The sequence below is a fragment of the Symphodus melops genome (assembly GCF_947650265.1).
Source record: "Symphodus melops genome assembly, chromosome: 2".
NCBI lineage: Eukaryota > Metazoa > Chordata > Actinopteri > Labriformes > Labridae > Symphodus > Symphodus melops.
In genome coordinates this window covers 5,242,252-5,263,340 of record NC_136692.1, presented here as the reverse complement: position 1 = coordinate 5,263,340, position 21,089 = coordinate 5,242,252, and the positions used below count along the sequence as shown (strand labels likewise).

The 21,089-nt window shown below is 41.6% G+C and overlaps 3 protein-coding genes across 3 annotated transcripts in view; all 3 read left to right on the top strand.

Annotated features, from left to right (window-relative positions):
* The window catches only part of keap1b (kelch-like ECH-associated protein 1b), an 18,425-nt gene extending 6,151 nt beyond the window's left edge, over window positions 1–12,274 (top strand). Inside the window, exons 4-8 of the mRNA XM_079335239.1 lie at window positions 1,989–2,234; window positions 5,679–6,355; window positions 7,536–7,741; window positions 8,924–9,100; window positions 10,162–12,274. Of these exons, the coding sequence (XP_079191365.1) occupies window positions 1,989–2,234; window positions 5,679–6,355; window positions 7,536–7,741; window positions 8,924–9,100; window positions 10,162–10,427 (1,572 nt within the window). The 3' untranslated portion in view covers window positions 10,428–12,274. The remainder of the gene's footprint in view (window positions 1–1,988; window positions 2,235–5,678; window positions 6,356–7,535; window positions 7,742–8,923; window positions 9,101–10,161) is intronic.
* The window catches only part of s1pr5b (sphingosine-1-phosphate receptor 5b), a 26,751-nt gene extending 13,113 nt beyond the window's left edge, over window positions 1–13,638 (top strand). The window contains exon 3 of the transcript XR_013778079.1: window positions 13,628–13,638. The gene's annotated coding sequence lies outside the window, so the exon portion shown is untranslated. The remainder of the gene's footprint in view (window positions 1–13,627) is intronic.
* On the top strand, window positions 13,508–21,089 carry LOC306817799 (volume-regulated anion channel subunit LRRC8C). The gene is made up of 3 exons (XM_079334994.1): window positions 13,508–13,574; window positions 14,255–14,416; window positions 15,453–21,089. The coding sequence occupies exons 2-3, from the start codon at window positions 14,276–14,278 to the stop codon at window positions 17,739–17,741; spliced, it is 2,430 nt and encodes an 809-aa protein (XP_079191120.1). The 5' UTR covers window positions 13,508–13,574; window positions 14,255–14,275; the 3' UTR covers window positions 17,742–21,089.

Sequence of the window (21,089 nt, the reverse complement as noted above, 5' to 3'; positions counted from 1 at the left end):
CCGCACCTCTAATCCCGCCTTCTATCTTGTGATTGGTTGTCCTGTTTCAGTTGGACCATACAATTTTAAAAATGTTATAGTGTTCTTTTGTGACTTTTTCTACCTCAGTAAAATGACATCAGAAATATACCAAAACAGGTTATTTGTGAGAAATAGAGTTGATTTGAATATCAAGTTCCACACATCATATACTGTATGGTATGGTGAAGATTCATGTTGTACACACTTGGGTTGAACCTAATTGATCATTTGCTGTATATAAATATGGACGTCGTGTCTCCATCTCCTGCTGTTGTACAAAACTGAAGTTCAAACGCCGAGCTCGGGTCAACGACCTCGGACGCTGCCGATGTGACTCAGAAGGAATCGGGCTGCTGGAGCTGCAGAATGGACACGCCGCCCCTTCCACAAATCAAAGTGCAGATTTAGTGTGCTGACAAAACGGTCAGCAGCGTCCACAGCAGAGAAGGATCACAGGCACTCTCCGTTACAGAAGGTTCAATGACCTCCGTGCTACCGTCCGTTACGTTACCTCTCTGTAAACCACGATGACAGAAACCATCATTGAGAACAACTTATTGTGTTTAACAATAAAGCGTCTGTCTGTTAATATGGAGGGGGCGGGGCTTATGAGCCAGTCATCGGGGGGAGCTCTAAATCTTTTGGTTTAGTTTCTCTCCTTTATCTGCGCTGTCCGTTCTTTATCAGTCTTTATCAGTATCTGAGTGAAACGTGGCTGTGGATGCTGATATCAGTGTTTTTATGATGGACAATAAAATCTCCTCTGTGGTTTTTATTTGAACTGTCACCATTGGAATAGTGATGTAATGCTTCGGGATAACCGTTACAGTTACAAGCTATATTCTGATGTCATCCCGAGGACAGTAGATAACTTATTAATAAATATATTATAGAATTCAATAAGAATAAATGTCATCAGTAAATAGAGAAATAACTAAATTGTAGCTGTGGATTTTCTCTTGTGTTACCCAAACGGACAGCAGTGAAGATCGGAGCTTCTGATTACAGTTATTATGTAATAAACTGAAGAAACAACAGGGAAGAGATTATTATGTTACACCTACAGGCTGCTAATAAATGCCCCATGCTGCTTAATAAATGTGTCACAGTCATCGTGTTGAATAAACACTGCGTGGCTCTTATTAAACACCTCGTTCCATCAGACGTGTTTAAACAACGTTTGGCTTCTGATAAGAACATGGACGGGTTTATGAAATGTAGGCAGGTCTCATTTAAAGCCCAGGGAACAGGGACATACTACTGTAGCCTTCTATTGGGAGGGGGGGGGGCCTTTCTGCTCTGGTCACGACTGCTCAGTGAAACCACTTTTGACATGGACTCGGGAAATGTTATGTAACAACGTTCTCTGCTGCCGTCCCATATGTTCGGCTCTTTGGCTGACAAACTTCCACGAGCAGCCGGACAACAGACAGCTCTGCTATGTGCTCAGGATGCACGCTTTTTTTTTTCTTTTTCTTTTTTTTTTTCCACTGTGAAAAAAAAAGTAATGTTTTCACCATACAAATGAAACGTGAGCATTGAAACGTGAGCCTCTGGTTAACATATGTCATATTAAAGGGACACTTACGTTCATCACCGCGTGACACTCTGGAGACAGATGATGCTTGTTGATGTAATCCATGTAGCGCCCTCTGCTGGAAAGAGAACTGCTAGCGTGATTCAAAGAAAGTCAATCAAAGAGGTTTTTGACTGGTGAATAAATCGGGTAATATCGGCGCTTTAATGCAGTAAAAGTAGCCGATGCTAGTAGTCACTTGATCTGTTAATATCGGACGATGTTATCAACCAGCCGATTAATCGGTCGGGCTCTAATGATCAGGCTGTTATGAAAGATTTTTATAACAATAGTTACAATTATGGACGACTCGTCCTCTCTTTTCTCTTCCATAACTTTTTCTACTGTGTTCTTTCCTCTTCGTAACCCCCCTCTCCCCTCGCTCACTCAGGTCATGGACCGACTGATCGAGTTCGCCTACACGGCCAGCATTTCAGTGGGAGAGAAGTGTGTGATCCACGTGATGAACGGCGCCGTCATGTACCAGATAGACAGCGTTGTCAAGGCCTGCTGTGATTTTCTCGTCACGCAGCTCGACCCCAGCAACGCCATCGGCATCGCCAACTTCGCCGAGCAGATCAGTTGCACAGAGCTGCACCAGAAGGCCCGCGAGTACATCTACATGAACTTCAGCCAGGTGAGGATTACGCTAATCGATCTTGTTTTGGTTTGGTCTTTTTTTTTTTTTTTTTTTTTAACGCTTTGATGTGAAACGGCAGAGAAACTCGTGTGAGGTATCGAAGACAGAGTGTGGTCAGTGTTTTGCAAATTGTATAATCAGTTTTAAAAATATTCACACGCAGGAGACGGAGCTGCTCTAAGTGCTGTGATATGGTTACTGAGAAGTTATTGAGTTATCTCTGAATATTAACACAACTATTTAGTGGCTGTTCTAGCTGTGAGACATGACACAGAGACACCTAAAAAAAAGACATGAATTCATTTCAAGATGGTGAATGAGTTTTAATCGTGACTAACTCCTTCATGCTATTTTGTCCCTGCTGCGTCTTTGAACGTCTCATTGCGCGGTTAGCTCGTCCAAAGTAATAACCACCTGATGACATCACGCGTTTCACTTTGTTACCGCTCTTTTCCATTTAGTCAGCACGTTTCTTTTTTCTGTTTTTAAGTTAATGTCGTAACCTTCCATCTACTAGAAGGCCCTTACTTCATTTCAAAATAAAAGCAGGGTAGAGTTCAAACCTTAAGTAAAGTATTATACGCTTTTTACAGTGTAATTCAAAATAAAAGCATGCTAAATGCTAAATAATGGACTTTTTAAGCATCTAAAATGTGTTTAATCCTAATAAGCTGTTTAAATTTTGTGATTCCTTGAGATTAAGATTGTTTGACAGTTATTCAGTTTTCTCATATAAACTCCTGAAAATGTCATGAAGACGTCCGAGGGCCGCCCCTGAATCTTTTTCACAGTATGAACTTTTCTCTGTCTGGACGGGAGAGAGGGAGACCGACTCTATAATGAGAGTGCTCAGCTTTCAGTCAGTGTTACATGTAATAATAATAATCATGATAATACATTTTTTATTTGTAGAGCATTTAACATTTGTAAAGCTAAAGGTGCTGCAGTGTTTCAAAGAATAATCAGAGACATTCACAATATGAACGAGTGAGAGGAAGAGAACATACGAGCGAGCAGGAAACCGTCTGAGTCTGCATTCTGCACGTTTCTGCTCGCCATCACCTCCACCCACACGGGTGGATTCTTCTGAATATTTCCTGCTGCGTTCTCACGTGCAGCTCGCCAACATGACAGAGACGTTTTTTTAGCGGTCTGGCGGGAAAAAAAGTCAGGTTGTGAAGTTTGTCTGTTTGCGTTCACACGTGCAGCTCAGCCCAAATATTTCTTTGTGAAAACAGCACAACAGTGATTTAGAATCGTGTTTACGATTCATAATTCAAGATTTTATTTATGTATCTGCATTGATCACAACGTTATAAAAAGAATGAGCAGGAAGTCGTGGTGCAGAGCGTGTTTCATGCTGTGAGTAGACACTGTTTCACTCGTTCCTTTGTGGTTCCTGCTGGTTGACTTTTTTTTTTTCCGCTTCGGGCTTTCTTACGACATGCTTCAGTGATGAACGCCGCTCATGAGTCATGATAAGAGTTTACATGTGGTCTGAGCTTTCCTCACTGAAAACGAGTTTTAGCTGCACTAAAAGAAATGAACTAATGTTAAATGATCATCATCCCTGCTGAGTGTGTAGTGGCTATTTGTTTGGGGGGGAAAAATCCTACTTAACTTATATCAAACCAAATCAAATATCCACAGAAATTTTTTGACCTTTTTTTTTTGGAGAACCAGAGAAAGACGGGGAGACGGCCAGACCCGCGTCCGACCCCGAGCTCTCCTCCCTGGGCCTCCCTCTCGCCCTCTCCCCCTCTTCACTCCTGGAAGAGTACCGTAGATTGAAATTTTTTGACTTTTTTTTGGAGAACCAGAGGGGGAGATAATTCAGATTACATAATTTACATAAGCAAAACTACATTTCTGTTGGGCATGGTGGATCAGATCTGATGGAGTATTTCTTCAAAAGAAAGAAAGCTAACAAAAGAAGAGAATCATGGATCCTGCTGCTTTTCTTACGCTGGTAAAAAAAAACAAAAAAAAACATCCTAGGCCCACCCAGGTGCATGCTGGTCCTCTAACTGCTCTTACATATAAACCCACAGGTGCCCACAGTGTTACTAATCATGCAAAACTAATTTAACGAAGCAAAGAACTAACAACAGGGAACATTTTATACCAAATTCTAAATAAAGAAAATGTGTTGAATAATTAAATAAACAACAACAAACAAATATTAGAAAACTAAATACCAAACTCACTTCTGATAAATCAGTCGCTCCTACAAGCTGATTAGGTGGAAAACAAACTTTGACACCTCAGGGAGTCACAGATGTGTCACCCATCAGCTGCTCAGTCATTTCTAAACGTAGTCACGAGCCATCGGTTCATTTGGAGTCTGTAGACGTTTTGTAGTTTTCGACTCGAAGATGAACGTGCCTCCGTGAAGTGAGTTGAAATGAGACGAGACAGCAGAGGCACAAAGTCAGATGTGTCTCCTCGGTGTTCTCAGTATTTCATATTCACCGTGACTCATTTCATTTACTCCACCCTGCAGTGTGAAACGTCCTTCAGCTACTTTTTAACGACAGTATTGTTAATGTTTGATTAAAATCACCTCACAGCTGTTGTCTTGGCACTGACGTGATGATGATTCACTGATTGATCAAAAGTAAGAAGAAAAACGGTCTGTGTGCTGCTGTTTTTGTGTGAGGAGGTTCTGTTTTATTTTGAGCTTCTGTGACTGTAAACTGGATGTAATGAGACCCAGTTTTCACACCTACAACCTTCTCTGTGGGTCTGACAGATAGGACAGACTTTATTTGTCAAGATTAGATTAGACGGGTTGCAAATTAGCTGCAGCTAGAAACCTACATGCATGTCATCTACTTTGTATTTTAGATATTAAGTCATTACAAGTTTATTACATGTGAAAAAATCTAATCTAAACTGTGTTAATAGTAAAAAGAAATTCTGCTTCCAGCTCACTCCAAACATAAAATGTGTAACACAAAAGTGCATCAAATGTGAGTGAAAACAAAAACCTAACATGTCGCACAAAGTATAAGATAATCCTTTATTCACCTCACTAACAGAGACATTTACAGTGTGAATGGGTTTTAAGAAATCTAGATTATGGACAAGTTCTTCATGTTAAATGGACTTGAGCTTTTCTCGTCGTCTGACTACTCAAAGTGCTTTCAAAGCTGCAGGTCACATCTCCACATTCACACCTTTTAATACACTGAAGGCAGCCGGCGGTAATGTGTTCATACCAACGCCGGGTTTTCTAAGTCGCACTCTCTGCGACTCTCTATTTTAATTTGGGGCTTTTTTTAGGACAGTGGACAGATTAGGAAACCAGGAGAGAGTAGAAATGACATGTGTGAAAGAAGCCACAGGTCGGACTTGAACCCTCCATGTGTTTTTACTCATCGATACAGCGTTAGGCACATGGATTTTAAAACGGTGTTTCCTCCGTGCTCCTCTCTGTAGGTGGCGACTCAGGAGGAGTTCTTCAACCTGTCGCACTGCCAGCTGGTCACTCTGATCAGCCGCGACGAGCTCAACGTACGCTGTGAGTCGGAGGTCTTCCAGGCATGCGTGGCCTGGGTGCGCTATGACCCGGAGAACCGGCGACCGTACGTCCAGGCCTTACTTCAGGCTGTCCGCTGCCATTCCCTCACACCCAACTTCCTGCAGGCCCAGCTCCAGTCCCTGGACTGGGACCCCGAGTGTAAAGACTACCTGGCCCAGATCTTCCAGGACCTCACCCTCCACAAACCCACCAAAGTCATTTCCTGCCGAACGCCCAAGGTGCCACAGCTCATCTACACGGCGGGCGGTTATTTCCGCCAGTCTCTCAGCTACCTGGAGGCGTACAATCCCTGCACAGGAGCCTGGCTGAGGCTGGCTGACCTGCAGGTTCCCCGCAGCGGCCTGGCAGCCAGTGTGATCAGCGGGCTTTTCTACGCCGTCGGAGGGAGAAACAACGCGCCTGATGGCAACATGGACTCAAACTCGCTGGACTGCTACAACCCCATGAACAACTGCTGGCTGCCATGTGCACCCATGAGCGTTCCCAGGAACCGAATCGGAGTGGGTGTCATTGACGGCATGATTTACGCTGTTGGCGGCTCACATGGATGCATCCATCACAACAGTGTTGAAAGGTGAGCAGGGGGAGGTTTGAATGAAGGACTCTTAATCTTAAACTATTTCCTTGAAGCCAATCCATTGAACCTGATTTACTCAGCAACAGGAAGTCCTTCTCTGAATGTGGTGCAGGTTTGTTTTGATTGAAGTCATTTTAAGTCTGAATGAATTGAGATTTATTTGTCTGTCAATACGTCTTTTGTTTCTGGGCTTTGGGAGAGAGTGTGCTCGGTGATAAATAAGCAGCGGGATATGTGACTAAAGTCCAGCTCAGAATATTTATATACAGACTTATGTTCTGGTCTGTTTACTTCATTTAGTCAATGAATCACCCGAGAACAGGAATCAGGTAACTTCCTGGAAACTAAAAGGTTTTGTTCCACTTCCTCGTATTTATTTTTGGTACACAGAAAAGCTTCAACACTGAAGATTTGATTGTTTGTGTTGAATCAGTAAATCAAGCAATCATTGTTTTCTGTTCTCTGTGGCTCTGGTTTCACAACCTTTCTTACTCAACAAGTGGACAATCTTGTATTAGTTTTTACAGGTCAGAGAGTACGCAAACATGAAGTACATTTAAATAAATTTAAGAAGGATGACATTCAGCCAATCAACAAGTCCCACCACATGTGTTTCTGTAGCCGTGAAGGCACGAGTCACACCTTCCAGACGAGGGGTCCTGACACGACCTTTAACCCATGACAGGTCATCTGAACTACAACACATTATGTAAATGATCAGGATTGACCCCAACTCTGACTTTGGTCCTCTGATGACGCAGACAGAAGCTCAGACAAAAGGGCAAATATTAACCAGGCACTGTGAAAAAGGGAACACACCTAATCAGTGTGAAGTAATGACTCAGAGATGTGACTGATCGGTGTAGAACTGTCACACGCCGCAGATTTTAGAAAGGTGACCCAAATAGAAAGAATTCACTTCCCCGTAACAGGATCTGTGATGTGCTGGTTCATCCCAGCAAACAAAGACATGTTAGTGGACGAGATGCTAGACAAGAGTTCTGTTAAAGACCACGACTTCTTCTAACTTTGTTATCTGAACATCAAGGGATGAATATGATGATAGTGGGGATTTTACTTCTTCTCATTAAAACCTTAAATTTAGATTTTAGAGAAGTGGTGAAAAAGATCCTAAACATATAAAATAATTAATCTTTTATTGTTCGTGTCTCTGCAGGTATGATCCAGAAAAGGACCAGTGGCAGTTGGTCGCCCCTATGTTGACACGCCGTATCGGTGTGGGCGTGGCCGTCATCAACCGGCTGCTTTACGCTGTCGGGGGTTTCGACGGCGCCAACCGGCTCAGCTCCTGTGAGTGTTACAACCCGGAGAAGGATGAATGGAAGACCATGGCCCCCATGAACACTGTGCGCTCTGGAGCAGGTAAGAAAGAGTGGAAGGTCTTTTTTTTTTTTTTTTTTTTCCTTCCTCACAAAAATCTTGTTCAATTGGAATTTTCGGAACATTTAGCGTTTCAATCTGTGAGTCCAGAAAGATGGGATCAAAGAGATGCACCGACTGTGAAACGCAAGTGTTTTAAAAAAACAGCTTAACTGATTCTGCTTCTCATGTTTTCGTCATCGCTTTTTGTCATTCTTGGTGTCAGTATTTCAAAATGATCTGTGAGATTAGCCGTATTTAAATAGTTATTCATATTGTTATTCTTTTGAAATGTCACCGGAACAAGTTTTACAAACTGCATGCAGCTGATCTTTCCCTGAGACGGAGTGAGACTGCCACACATTTAATTTCACATTCAACCAAATGTGTTGCATGAATTAAACAGGTTCCACACAGCAGGTAAATATTGACTACTGCCATCAGTGCCACGTTGTTAGCTGATTGGCTGTGAATCGGGCCGACTGCGGCTCATGCTGATGTTCAGTGCATCCTTTAAGACGAGACAAAGTTTTACAGCTGCCTTAACTGGCCCTTTAATTAAAACTATTGAGATTAATACAGGATTTAAATGGTTAAGATGCACGCTCGATAACGAGAACGTTAATGTCAAGAATCTGGTCACAAGTTGTGTCCTGAGGAACGCCGCAAAGTCATTCAATAACTCAGTTAATCGATCTGAACAGACCCTCATTTCTCAAGCAAAAGGTGTTAATAGTTCACAAAGGATGTTAAGTTCAATACAAATGATGTTTGGACGGTTTCAAATGTCAATGATTGATAACCAAAGCACTTTGTTGCCATAACAACGGCTTAACAAAGCTTTAAATATGGTTTACACTTCATCTTTAATTATTCTGTTGAGTATCATCTGGAGCAGTGGTTCGATATTCTTCAATCAAACAGATTGATTAAATGAAACCTCAGACGGTACACAGTGTGAGACTTCTCATCACATCTTCACGACCCGCTAAAAACAGCTCAAAGACCGACTTTAGGGTCCTGACCCACCAGAGAACCACTTATCTGGAGCGTAACACGACTGCTTACTGCACAAACACTCCTTCACTCACTCAGTGCTTGTTTACGTGTTTGCAGGATTTTCTGCCGTGCGCTCACAGTGAAGTAGACTAAGACTTGAGTAAACGTATGTTTGATCTCGTGTAGGTGTGTGCTCACTGGGAAACCACATCTTTGTGATGGGCGGATACGACGGGACCAACCAGCTGAACACAGTGGAGCGCTATGACGTGGAGACGGATACGTGGAGCTCTGCTGCCTCCATGAGGCACAGACGCAGTGCTCTGGGAGTCACTGCATTACATGGACGCATCTATGTGCTGGGTGAGTGGCAGGGACGCGACAGCAGCAAGCTAAAGGGATGCGTTGTTGTTGTTCGTACCTACAATGAGACACATATTCTATTTAATTCTTTAGTGCAGTACAGACTTATAAATCTGAGTGAGAAAATCTTCTCTAAGAGTTTTTGTTCAGTGAAATTATGGAGGTAAAGATTCGCTCTTCATTCATGAAAGCTTGTATCCAACATTGATCCTTGTATAGCAGATCACTCTAAATCAGGGGTTCTCAGAAAATGTTAGAGCATGGACCCCTTTCAGGTGAGAGATTTTTCCAAGGACCCCCTCGTTATTGGAACATTGATAAGCTTATATTAATACTATGCAATGATCTATTGGTACTAAACTAAAGTAGGCGGGAATATTGGACAAAATAGCAGATTTTATTGTTGTCAGAGGTCCCAGTTTGTAGATAGACTTTTTCAATGTCACGGCACACATTTACAATTGTTCTGTAAATTATTCCACAGACCCCCAAGCTACAGTTTACAGACCCACTTTAAGAATCACTGCTCTAAATCATGCAGTGGTTCAACAGAAACGCACAACTGAACAACTGTCGATCCTCTCCAGCTGTAGGAGGAGTGGCTAAGTTTACAGCTACAGACTACAGCGTGCTGTACAGTCGCCTGACTCCAGTAATGTTGTTGCACACAACCACCAGCTTCTATTATGAAAGCTACAAACACAATGAGAGGGACCAGAGAAAAGACGAAGCTGTTCACTGAACTTATACACAATTATTGTGTCTTTCCTGTGGGACACTTTGTGCACCCTGTGACTGCTCAGATTCATTGGCTGTGAATTGATCTTAACACAGTGATGATAGATTTCCCCATTGTTCCACAGATTACATGCAAGTTGAACCTTTGGGGATCATCACAGATTAACTCGTGATCAGTACAGCGCTACCATCGAGGATGACCGTTGTTTTGCTATCTTTGTTTATAATCCTTCATGAGAGTCAAAAGGCTCCGGTGCTAAATGTGTGTCATCCTCTTTTATCAAACACAAATATATTAATTGGACACAATGATGTGCTTGCAGGAGGTTATGATGGCACCACTTTCCTGGACAGTGTGGAGTGCTACGACCCAGAGAACGACACCTGGTCCGAGGTCACTCACATGACTTCGGGGCGAAGCGGCGTGGGCGTAGCCGTCACCATGGAGCCGTGCCAGAAAGAACCGCCATCGTGTCCGAGTGCTGAAAGGGAAAACGAAGCCGCCTCACCGGCTTATCAGTCCTTAAACTCCACCTTCAACTCTCACCACAGTCAGCGGCACAGCGGCTCCTTCGGCAACGGCTCATGAGGCTCATCATACACACACACACACACACGAGCACTCAGAACTCCACTCTGTCCTTCGAAATTTAAATTAAAGAGCCTCACGACATGATTAGAGACAGAGGTGACCGCTCATGATGCCTCAGTGATTCTAGGGTTCACATTTAAAGCGAATGAGAAAACACTTGATTTGAAAGACGCTGTGATGATTTTCACAAAAAAAATTGAAAAGAAATTTAAAAGGTGCACATTAGCCTTTTTAAATCTCATGTGACACCAGAATCTAAAGTCCAGTTTTCAAGGCATGACTCAGTTCATTTGTATCTAGTGAGTATGTTTGGTCAAAATTGAAAAGACCTCAGTCTGTGAGATTGAAGTCCACAGTTGGAGCATCACCTCCCAGGTTAAAGCCAGGGGAGGAAAGGGCTGCAGACTAAAGAAAAAAAGGGGCCATTTACTGGCTCTAAGAGTCATCAAGGGCTCTTTACACTCGCAGAACAAAACCATGAAAAAGTCGAATCTGAGTGGAGGAAAAATGGATCTACTACGGTTGTCAGCATAGGCCGTAGATTTCAAAGTGCCATTACAATGCCTGTGAGCATTACCGTCAGCAGTATATTGACCTGAGGGGCTCTGGAAGAGCAGCACAAGCAGCCAGTGTGGGGCCAAGAGACTTGGAAAACCAGACAGCCATGAGTTGAAGCTTCAAGATGATATTGGGCCTCATGCAAGAACATTCAGTGAAAACATTCTTTATAAACGTCAGACTGATCAAACTCCACAGATGTGTTTTTGAAGTTCGGGTTCCACCTGTGCACGAGCAGGTTGCATTATTTTGAAATTCAGAGACACAGTTATCCCCATAAAACAGGTCACTTTCTAATTCCAACAAGTTGCTTCAACAGCTTTGTTGACTTTTTGCTCTTGGCAGTATTTTGATTCAATCCTACGTCAAGTTAAGATCAAATCTATTCACACTGTATGACCTGTTCTTGCATGAGGCTCAAAGTGTTGGTTCAGGAGAATCAGGAGCTTAAAGTAACTGCGTAGTAACAAATGTGTTCTTTACTAATATTCACTGGTAGGTTCATGAGATGTTTTGATTTTTGGTAAAGGTGTTGGCCAGGTATTGAGTGTTGGCTCTTAAGCAGCGAACAGGAAGTCTGGTCTTGTGTGATGGCTGTGTTGGGGCGCCAAGTGAACGACAAACCGGTCTCGACCATGTTTAGAGGAAAGCAAATACTGTAGCATTTAAATAACCTCACTGAAAGTGTTTGACAAAAAAACACTCATTACTCACACAACCTGCAGCCCCCTACCTACAGCTGACTGTTTTTGGTTACTCTCCTCCACCAGACCTCAGAAACAGAAGTGACCATGTTTGTGCATTAGTGTTCAGATAGATTGTATGCTAATGACAACAAGCTCGCTTAAAGAAGAGTATTTGAAACAGCAATTTAAGCTACAATGGTTTTTAAGTGATGTTTTTGTACATTGATATTCTAAGAAGTCTTGTACAGAATTTCAGAGCTCACTTTTTTATTTATTTTTTTGGATCCGTTTGGTTTTTCTCTTCTCCCTGAACTGACATCAGCTTTGTATTGGATTGGACTCTGGTGTTGTGTTTTTGATTAGCATGCATTGTGACTAAGTAGGAATGCTTGTTAATGCTCATTTTGGATGTTTGTAAAAAAAAAAAACAACAAAAAAAACCTAAACAAAGTGTTTCACTTTGAAAGGGACTGGCCTTTTTTTTGTCCATGGGTAGTTGGAATGAAATTTAGAATATTTAAGATCTGCTTTGTACATTTCTTTTCCCAGCAAAAACTCCCTGTACAATAATACATAAAGTAAAATATATGTTTATTTTGCTGTTGGAGTCATTTAATGTTTTGTTTCGATCTGATCTGTGGAGTTTTTTCAAATAATAATTACAGCCTATAACCCCATGGATATGTTTTCTTCAGTAAAGCCTCGCTGTGATCCAGAAACTTCTGCCACTAGATGGAGCTGTAGCTCCTTCATACCATACTGAACAAAACCTCAACCACTTTTACTGTAGTGTGGATTATCATAATGTAATTATTTTTTTCCTTCAGTAAGAACAAATCTCAGATGACCGTGTTATTTATTGAATAATAATAATTATTATGACTGGTCAATTAATGTAATAATTGACTGTAATAATACCAGTCGTCAGTCTTCCTATTCCTTCATTTTCCTTGATAAACTGGGCAACTGGATGAGAGACCATTATTATGAATCAAAGAAGAAAGCTTTCCTAATGGATCAACATTCAATCTTTTCTTTCAGTAAGAAAAAAAAAAATATTTCAGGTGGGTACGTTACTATTTTAAAATGAATGTCATAAATCATTGTCTCTTGTGTATTTAGATGGCAACTTGCACATGACCTTACAGTAAATATAGGACCGTCCACTCATTAGATAAGCACTGAGATTTGAGATAAACAGGTGCTGACAGGAATGTCGATGTGACACTGCGATACACTACATGCACAATCTCTTATCTTTGAATCGGAGTCTTTGTCTTGTCTTTTAAGATAAGTCTCTACTTAGCCTGTGAAAATTCAGTGTTTGCAGCAGCAAATAGCGAGACAGAAGATCCGATAAAGTTCGATAAAAAATAAATTATAAATAAAATAATTAGAGCTCTTAAAAAATGGAAAGTGTAATTAGAAAGTTTACCAAATTAAAGTAAACTTAAGATTGATGTAACATCGAAAAAACATCAAGAGCAGTCTCTATTAATACAGTATAAATGTTATATTTAGTATGTAAATATCTGTATAAACTAAGCTTAAATAACATAAACGGTCCATTGTATTCACTCAAACTTTCTAAAAACACAGATTTTTTTTTAACTCTTTAATGAAAAAAATTAAATCAATCACCTAACATCCTTCCAGAGTTTGGGTAGTGAATGCTTGGATGTACTAAAGCAGGCCCTGGCAGCCTAAAGTGGATGATGTGTCAGGTAAGCGCTCATGTGAGCTTGACTGACTCAAACATGATGGGTTTATTTTCAAAAATCTTGTCCGGATGTCTCGTGCTGTTTCCTGTCACCTTGACACCGGTGTGCTCGTGAGCAGCGATGAGAAAAGGCTCGTGAGTCCCTGCGCGCGGCCACCACTGGATCCTGTGCGGACGCAGGTAAGAAACACTCAACTTGTTAAAGCTGAATACACAGATTTATTATCATACAGTTCAGTGCATGCTGATACTTTAGTGAAAAAACCGAAACTTGTTTTAAAGATATAAAAAGTTGTTTTGAACATTGAGACGCTACAGGTTTGACACGCCTTTTCAGGAGGTGTTTATGTCTCATTTCTCAAATACAAGGTAAAGTGTTTTAAAAGACGATGACATTAAAAAAAAAGCTATCTACCTTGACTTGCATTATTATTATGATGTATTTTTAAGCATTAGGCTTACTTGTTTTTTTTTTGTTTCTTAACATTTTACAATTAACTTGACCAAGTCGGCCAGTTGATTTGGATAGTTGTGCTATTTAAGGAGGTGTTGCATAATTTCATCAAATAGCCCAGGGTACCTGATACTAGGGAGCTAAAATGTCTATAAATTTGAACTCTTTCCTGAATGAGTCATCTTCTATTGTCACCCGTTGTTGTCAAACTAGTCTATCCACTTTGGATCCACCTCCAGTCCAGGACTTGATTGTTCATTTAGTCAAGGCCAGAAACTCCTCTGACAAGTCAGCGTTCACATGTTGTAAGCAGATACTCCTCTGTATTTCCAGTGAGGACATCAATTGCATTTTTGTGTAATTTAACTGAAACCTTTGACATCCTGGTTTCACTTCTGTCTTTCAGCAGCGTGGAGCAATAGCCAGGATGATCCCAGTAGGCGAATTGAGAAATTTCGGCATAGAGCAGAACGCAAAGTATCGGGTCCTGAAGCCTTGGTGGGATGTTTTCTCCGAGTACCTGTGCGTTGCAATGCTCATGATTGGAGTCTTCGGGTGCACTTTGCAGGTGAGGCAGCTACAAACCAGCCAATCTTTTATCATAACATTTACTATTCAGTAATAACCTGAGCTGTCTGAGGGTGATTAAAAGTTGAACTGTATGTATCTATTGTGGTTCCCTCTCGGACTAACAGCACATAGCTCATTAGCAGACCTCTGCTCTGCAACATCCCGCTCACCCTAACTGAACTAACCTGCTTCTCCAGACCCACTGAGTGTGGAGTCAGAGCATTGACTTTCTGCTTTATGTGTCTCTCACCACATGAGTTTAATTACTGAGTTACATTGAAATACCACAAAAACAAAGCAAAGGAATTAATATGTAATCTGTTATACAGAATATATAAACTCTGTTACACATTCACTTTTTTTTACTAACACGTCAGAGTGTCGAGACTGTGAAAAACGTTTCTGTGTTGATTTGGTGAAGAGCAAAATCAGAATTGTGTCATAAAACTTGCAGAACAAATGTGAAGTTCATGGATGTTTTTATTTCCTTTGTAAACAAATCCCATTAAAAGACCAAAACCAGCAATGAAAACATAGTTTAAAAGGTACCTTCCTGCTTACCAGAGAAACACATTTTCATTAATGCTGAGAAATGTTCTCTATAAATGTCTGTTTAATATGAGTTAATATATTTTGCTATAGTGTGATTGAATGGAAAGTAACCAAAGACAGTGAACATATGAGCCACCATTTAAAAAAAACTTTTTATCATTTAGGGTTTTTTAAGTTGGTGATTTCCCCCTTTTTTAATGAAAATGCATTCCTTAGTCTGTCATTAACGAATCTATAAAAGACAGCACATTGTAATGCTAAAATAAAAAAATTACTTAAATTGACTAGAATTGTTTTAAGTTACCTCGGTAACAAATTTAAAATTGAAAATACACTGAGTAACCTCAGTTTTATTTAAGGTTACCCACATAAAATACATACAAGGGCTGATACAATTGAAGTATCGTGTCCTGGTTTTTGACAATATCTAAACATACATTTGAAAATACATTATTTCTATTTTTCCTCCTTCATTTCAATAGCTCACACAAGACAAGATCGCCTGCCTGCCCAGCCACTTCACCAGCCCAACACCTGACGCCATTGACTGCAGCCACATCCGGACCTACAGGGAGAATGAGACGTCGCAGCACGCGCTGGTCAAACCTTCGAAACCCATTATGACGGAGGTGTTTGGGCGCAAGAACAACCTGGACATCCACCAATACGTGTTTGTCAACCACCACTGCTACGAAAGGTTCGTCCACTGGTTCGCTAAGTTCTTCCCGTACCTCGTTGTGATCCACACTTTGATCTTCATGGTTGCAAGTAGCTTCTGGTTCAAGTTCCCCGGGACTTCTTCGAAAATTGAGCTCTTCGTTACCATTCTGGGAAAGTGCTTTGATTCACCCTGGACCACGAGGGCTCTGAGCGAGGTTTCCGAGGAAAGAGGAGAGGAGAAACTGGTTAGCTGGAGGAGGAACACCATGTCAAAAGATGCCACGGAACGACGACCAGAGGAAGAGGAAACTAGAGTGCTTCTTCGCTCCTCGTCGGTTAAGTCTAATCCCGACAAGAAAACACCGGAGCCTCAATCGGCTCCCTCACTCTTAGATAAAAAGGAAGGCGAGCAGGCCAAAGCTCTCTTTGAAAAAGTGAAGAAGTTCAGGACTCATGTAGAGGAAGCAGACATCTTGCGTGTCATGTACATGCTTCAGACATCACTGAAAGTCTTCAAGTTCCTTTTAATCATAATCTACACCTCAGTGCTCGTGCCGAACATTGAAATAGTGGTCCGGTGTTATGTTCCCCCTGACCTGACTGGTTTCGATATCTACTGCTGTAACCACAACAAAGCCCATCTTTTCTCCAAGCTCGCCTACTGCTACATCTGCTTTGTGGGAGTGTATGGAATCCTCTGCATCTACACCCTCTATTGGCTGTTTCATCGACCACTGAATGAGTACTCCTTTGACCAGGTCAGACTGGAGACGGGCATTAATGACATACCAGATGTAAAGAATGACTTTGCGTTCCTCTTGCACCTCGTGGACCAATATGACGCTCTTTACTCCAAAAGGTTTGCTGTATTTCTTTCCGAGGTCAGCGAAAGTCATCTACATCAGCTCAACCTCAACTATGAGTGGACTGCCAAAAAGCTACGTAACCGTCTAGCCAAGAACGCCAGTAACCGGTTAGAGCTTCACTTGCTAATGTTGCCAGGACTTCCTGACACAGTCTTTGAGATTCCCGAAATGGAGTCGCTCAAACTGGAGCAAGTAAAAAATGTCACCATCCCAGCGAGTGTGGCAAAGCTTGAACAACTGAAGGAGTTATCACTGATCTACTGCCCTACGAAGCTCCAGCTGCCTGCCCTTAACCACCTCAAGGAACATTTAAAGGTCCTGCGTCTAGCTTTTGAAAATCTAGAAGAGGTGCCTATGTGGATGTACACCCTGCATAGCCTGGAAGAGTTAGATCTAAATGGACCTTTAACAAATGAGTTGTCCAAAAGCGCCTCTCTGGACTCCCTTCGAGAGCTTAGAGCCCTTAGAATCCTCACCCTCCACTCCAACCTCGCCAAGATCCCAACCAGCATTGTGGATGTTGCATTGCAGCTGCAACGATTAAGCATCTACAATGATGGTGTGAAGCTCCAGGCTTTCAGCACCCTGAAGAAGCTGAACAACATAGTGTTTTTGGAGTTAGTGGGCTGCGGGTTGGAGCGCATCCCAAGTGCTGTCTTCAGCCTGACCAACCTGCAGGAGTTGGATCTGAAGGAAAACAAACTTACCACTGTGGAGGAGATCCTGAGCTTACAGCACTGTGCGCGTCTAGTGACTCTCCGACTATGGCACAACAAAATCACCTACATCCCCGACCACATCGGTAAGCTTCACTCCCTGGAGACTCTGGATGTTAGCTGGAACAAGCTAAGAAAGCTTCCCTCTCGGATGTTTCATTGCACTACACTCAGGCACCTGGACGTCTCCCACAACCAGCTCACCTCTCTTCCTCCAGAGATCGGCATCCTTCAGGGTCTCCAGTTCTTCTCTGCTGCTTTCAACTCATTAGAGACCCTGCCAGAAGAGCTGTTCTCCTGCAAAAGGCTAAAGACACTGGCCCTCGAAAACAACTGCCTGGCCAACCTTAGCTCCAGAGTGTCCAACCTGGCTCAGCTTGTCCGACTGGAGATTAAAGGGAACCGTCTGGAGTCGCTTCCTAATGAGATCAGTGACTGTGCCCTGCTGACTGTCAGTGGACTGATAGTGGATGATGGCCTTCTGGATCTGCTGCCTTCAGCTGTACGAAGCAGGCTGATTAATAGCTGAGTTTGCAGAGCTCAAAGTGACTCATCTTTTTCTCAGCATGGAGGTGGATGGTGGTTTTATTACAATGAGAGATAATAGTATTTTCAGAGAAGTAAACTATTCCACTGGCTGGAGGTATACTGTATATATGTAAAACAGGTCAGAAAGTGGAAACCTTAACTGACTCAACAAAAAGACAACAAAACTGAAAATGTATTGACAAAATCAGTTCTGAAATATGTGTTACAATCCAATATGGGTTTTTTTTTTTTTTAAATGTTTTTTATGCATTCTCTTAAAAATACTTTTTTAAATAAATGTTCTTACACTTACAGATGATGCAGTAAAAATGTAAAAACACGCATCCTGATTGGATATTTTTTTTAGGATTAGAATTACGTTGAACATTAGAATCATGCAGTGTAAACGAGAAAAGTGTGGAATTGTTTGGTGCCACCGTTTCATGGTTTGTTGATTCATTTGTGACTTCTTAAAAGATAATTCCTAACGGCCCTGCATCCTGTTGGACTGGTTTATAGAGCAAGCAGGAGTGTTTCACACAGCGTGGAGGCTCATGTTGCTCCCTTGCAGACAATCAACAAGTGGAGGGAGAGGACGCTTTTCAGTCACAGAATAAAAGCCATTCATCTCTTTGTTTATCAGTCAAAGTGAAAGCAGATGGTAATCAAACTTGAAATCAGCTAAAAAGTCAAGCTAGCATCTTATTCAACTAGAAACAATATCATTTATAGAGAGAAGGGAGATGAAAGATGCCATTTGGATGAGTCAAACATTGAGTGTGTAGATATTTGAGGCAGTGTCTGCATCGTTGTCTTGACATACATTCTGTCCGCACAGTAATGAAGTGTTGGCTAATTCACTTTTGCACCGATGGTTGATTTATTTTAACCTCAGTTATTTAAAGTATTAATAATACAAGAAGGGGACAACAGGATGTGAGATCCAAAGAGCTGAAACAACTATAGTTTGAGTGGTAAGACATAAAATAATCTATTAAGTGATGGTGTTTTGAGCACTCTTTTTTTCCCTCGTACAGATAGATTTATGGTGCCTTGTAAACAGAATTAAGATAGAAGTTAAACAAATTTGAGCTGTTCACGTTACATTTTAGTAATGGTACACTGCAAAATATTTACATTTTAATCAAAAGTCCCTTTTTTTCCCATAACAGCAAAAACAAGTTGTTTCTCTCCCCTCTTCTTCTCCCCTGATGATCTCTCTGTATAACTATGGCAAACTTTAACGCTGCAGGTAGAGTCCACCTTTCTACTTGAACTACAGCGCTGTCATGTCCTGGCTTGCATTGCTGCTGGTTATTGGCATTCCTCAGTATCTGTACTGGAGGCAGCAGTCGCTCAGTCCGTAGGGACTTGGGTTGGAAACCAGAGGATCGCACGGACCAAATCGGGAAATTGGTTTTGTAGCTGGAGAGGTGCCAGTCCACTTACTGAGCACTGCCGAGGTGCCCTTGAGCACTCACTTAACCCCAAAACTGGTCTGGAGCTGCTCGCTGTGGGCAGCCCCCTCACTCTGAGACCTCTCCATTAATGCATGTCACTAGGATCCTGCTGGTGCATGAGTGTGTATTTCGGCCCATGTGTGTGTTCATGTCCATTAAACACTGTAAACAGTGTAATTTTCCCTTGCAGGATTAATAACGTATAAATTATTATTATGTGGAGCATATACTAATCGTACACCTCGAGCCTGTCAGATACCATGTCTTATACTTTTATCAACTAACATGATTATCAACAAAGACTATTTATGATCATTTTATGAAAAGACAAAGAAGCTGCTGCACAGAAGTATCGTACGCCTCTTGTCAGAATGCTTTGAGATGGCAGCCGAGCTAATCAGCAGCTGTAACCAAAACAGTTCTGAAAGCATCTTTGTAACTGAGGTTTGGCTGAAAATAACATGTTGGACCTCGAAGGGTTGTTTGAAGTTGTACATTCTGATGTCTACAGTCGGCTACTGTATATTTGAGTATGACATACTGACACTTTAGTGTGCCTGTTGTCTGAGTACTACTATGAGTAGCATTACTTTGTTTTGGAAAATACGTTTTGGAAACAGCTCAAAGAACAGAATTTGGTGTCGAGTTTTTAATGTCAAAGTTCAAACAACATCGAGTGTGATTTTATTGTTTGATTACCAAGTTTGCAACTTGGCATGGCATTTTACAGCCGTTTTTACAAACGCATCCCTTAAAATTTTTGAGAACATTTCAGGCCGATAGATCTGGTTTACTTTTGTCCCTCACAGCTAGAAACACTGTCGGAGGGAGGGAGGGAATTTTATTAGGCGTTCACACAGTTCCTCCCTGCTCATCCTAGTGCATATAGGCCTCACTCACACACCTGAACATACTATTTACCCTTCTCTCAGTGTTGTCCATGGTATCTAAGATACTGCCTTATCCCCGTTTGTGATGGTGTCATCGCCCATTTTCTTTCTCTCTTCAACTACAGACAGAAGTGTAGACGCTGTTTACGAGGGAATAAGCTGATAGGCCGAGCCTACTTGTTTTTCTTGTTCACTCCCACTCCTTTTTCCTTGAAACTTGTCACTGTGACCGCAATCCCACCCTGCAGAACAAACGAACAACACCTCTGTTTATAGAAGTATCATATAGGCACATCCAGCTACACACCCACTGTGAAGACACTTAGCACTTCCTAGTGGCCGGACGCACAACTGCATCCGCTGCATTTGTTAGTAGCCTACCGTGAAAACAACTCAGTTCGTGTGATACAGCTGAGAGGGAGTAAAATCTTTTGTACAAGTATTTGTAGACGTGTGTCTTCATTGCACAAGATAAAGGAGGACAGACTACTAAACTGTAGGAGTCTTTCTTGGTGGCTGACTTGCAGGGACCATATGGGTGGGGATGTAAAAATGACTCAGTTTTCTCCTGACTAACAAAGGCTAAGAAACTTCTTGGGGGAGGTATTTAACCTTGAGCTGCTCCTGTTGAGGCGTCCACTGCACACAAGTCAAACATTGTGGTTTGACGTTGCAGGTGTCTGTGTTTGGGATTCGTGTATGTAAATCTGAAACAGGATGCTGACAACAACATTCAACTGCAGACTGAAACGGCTATACTATATTAGTTAAAAAAAAATTTAAAAAAAGTTGCAGTACAACACTTTGACAAGTATTGAGTTGTGTAAATATACAGTATAGTAAATGTACATTTTCCAGGGTAATACATTTTTTATATCACTGTCCCAACTTGTTTGTAATGTGTTGTCCCATGGGCCTATCATTTCTGTAAAAACAATTTCTCAGTTTCAACATTTGACATGATTTCTTGGTGCTATTTTTAAATAAACATCAACAACC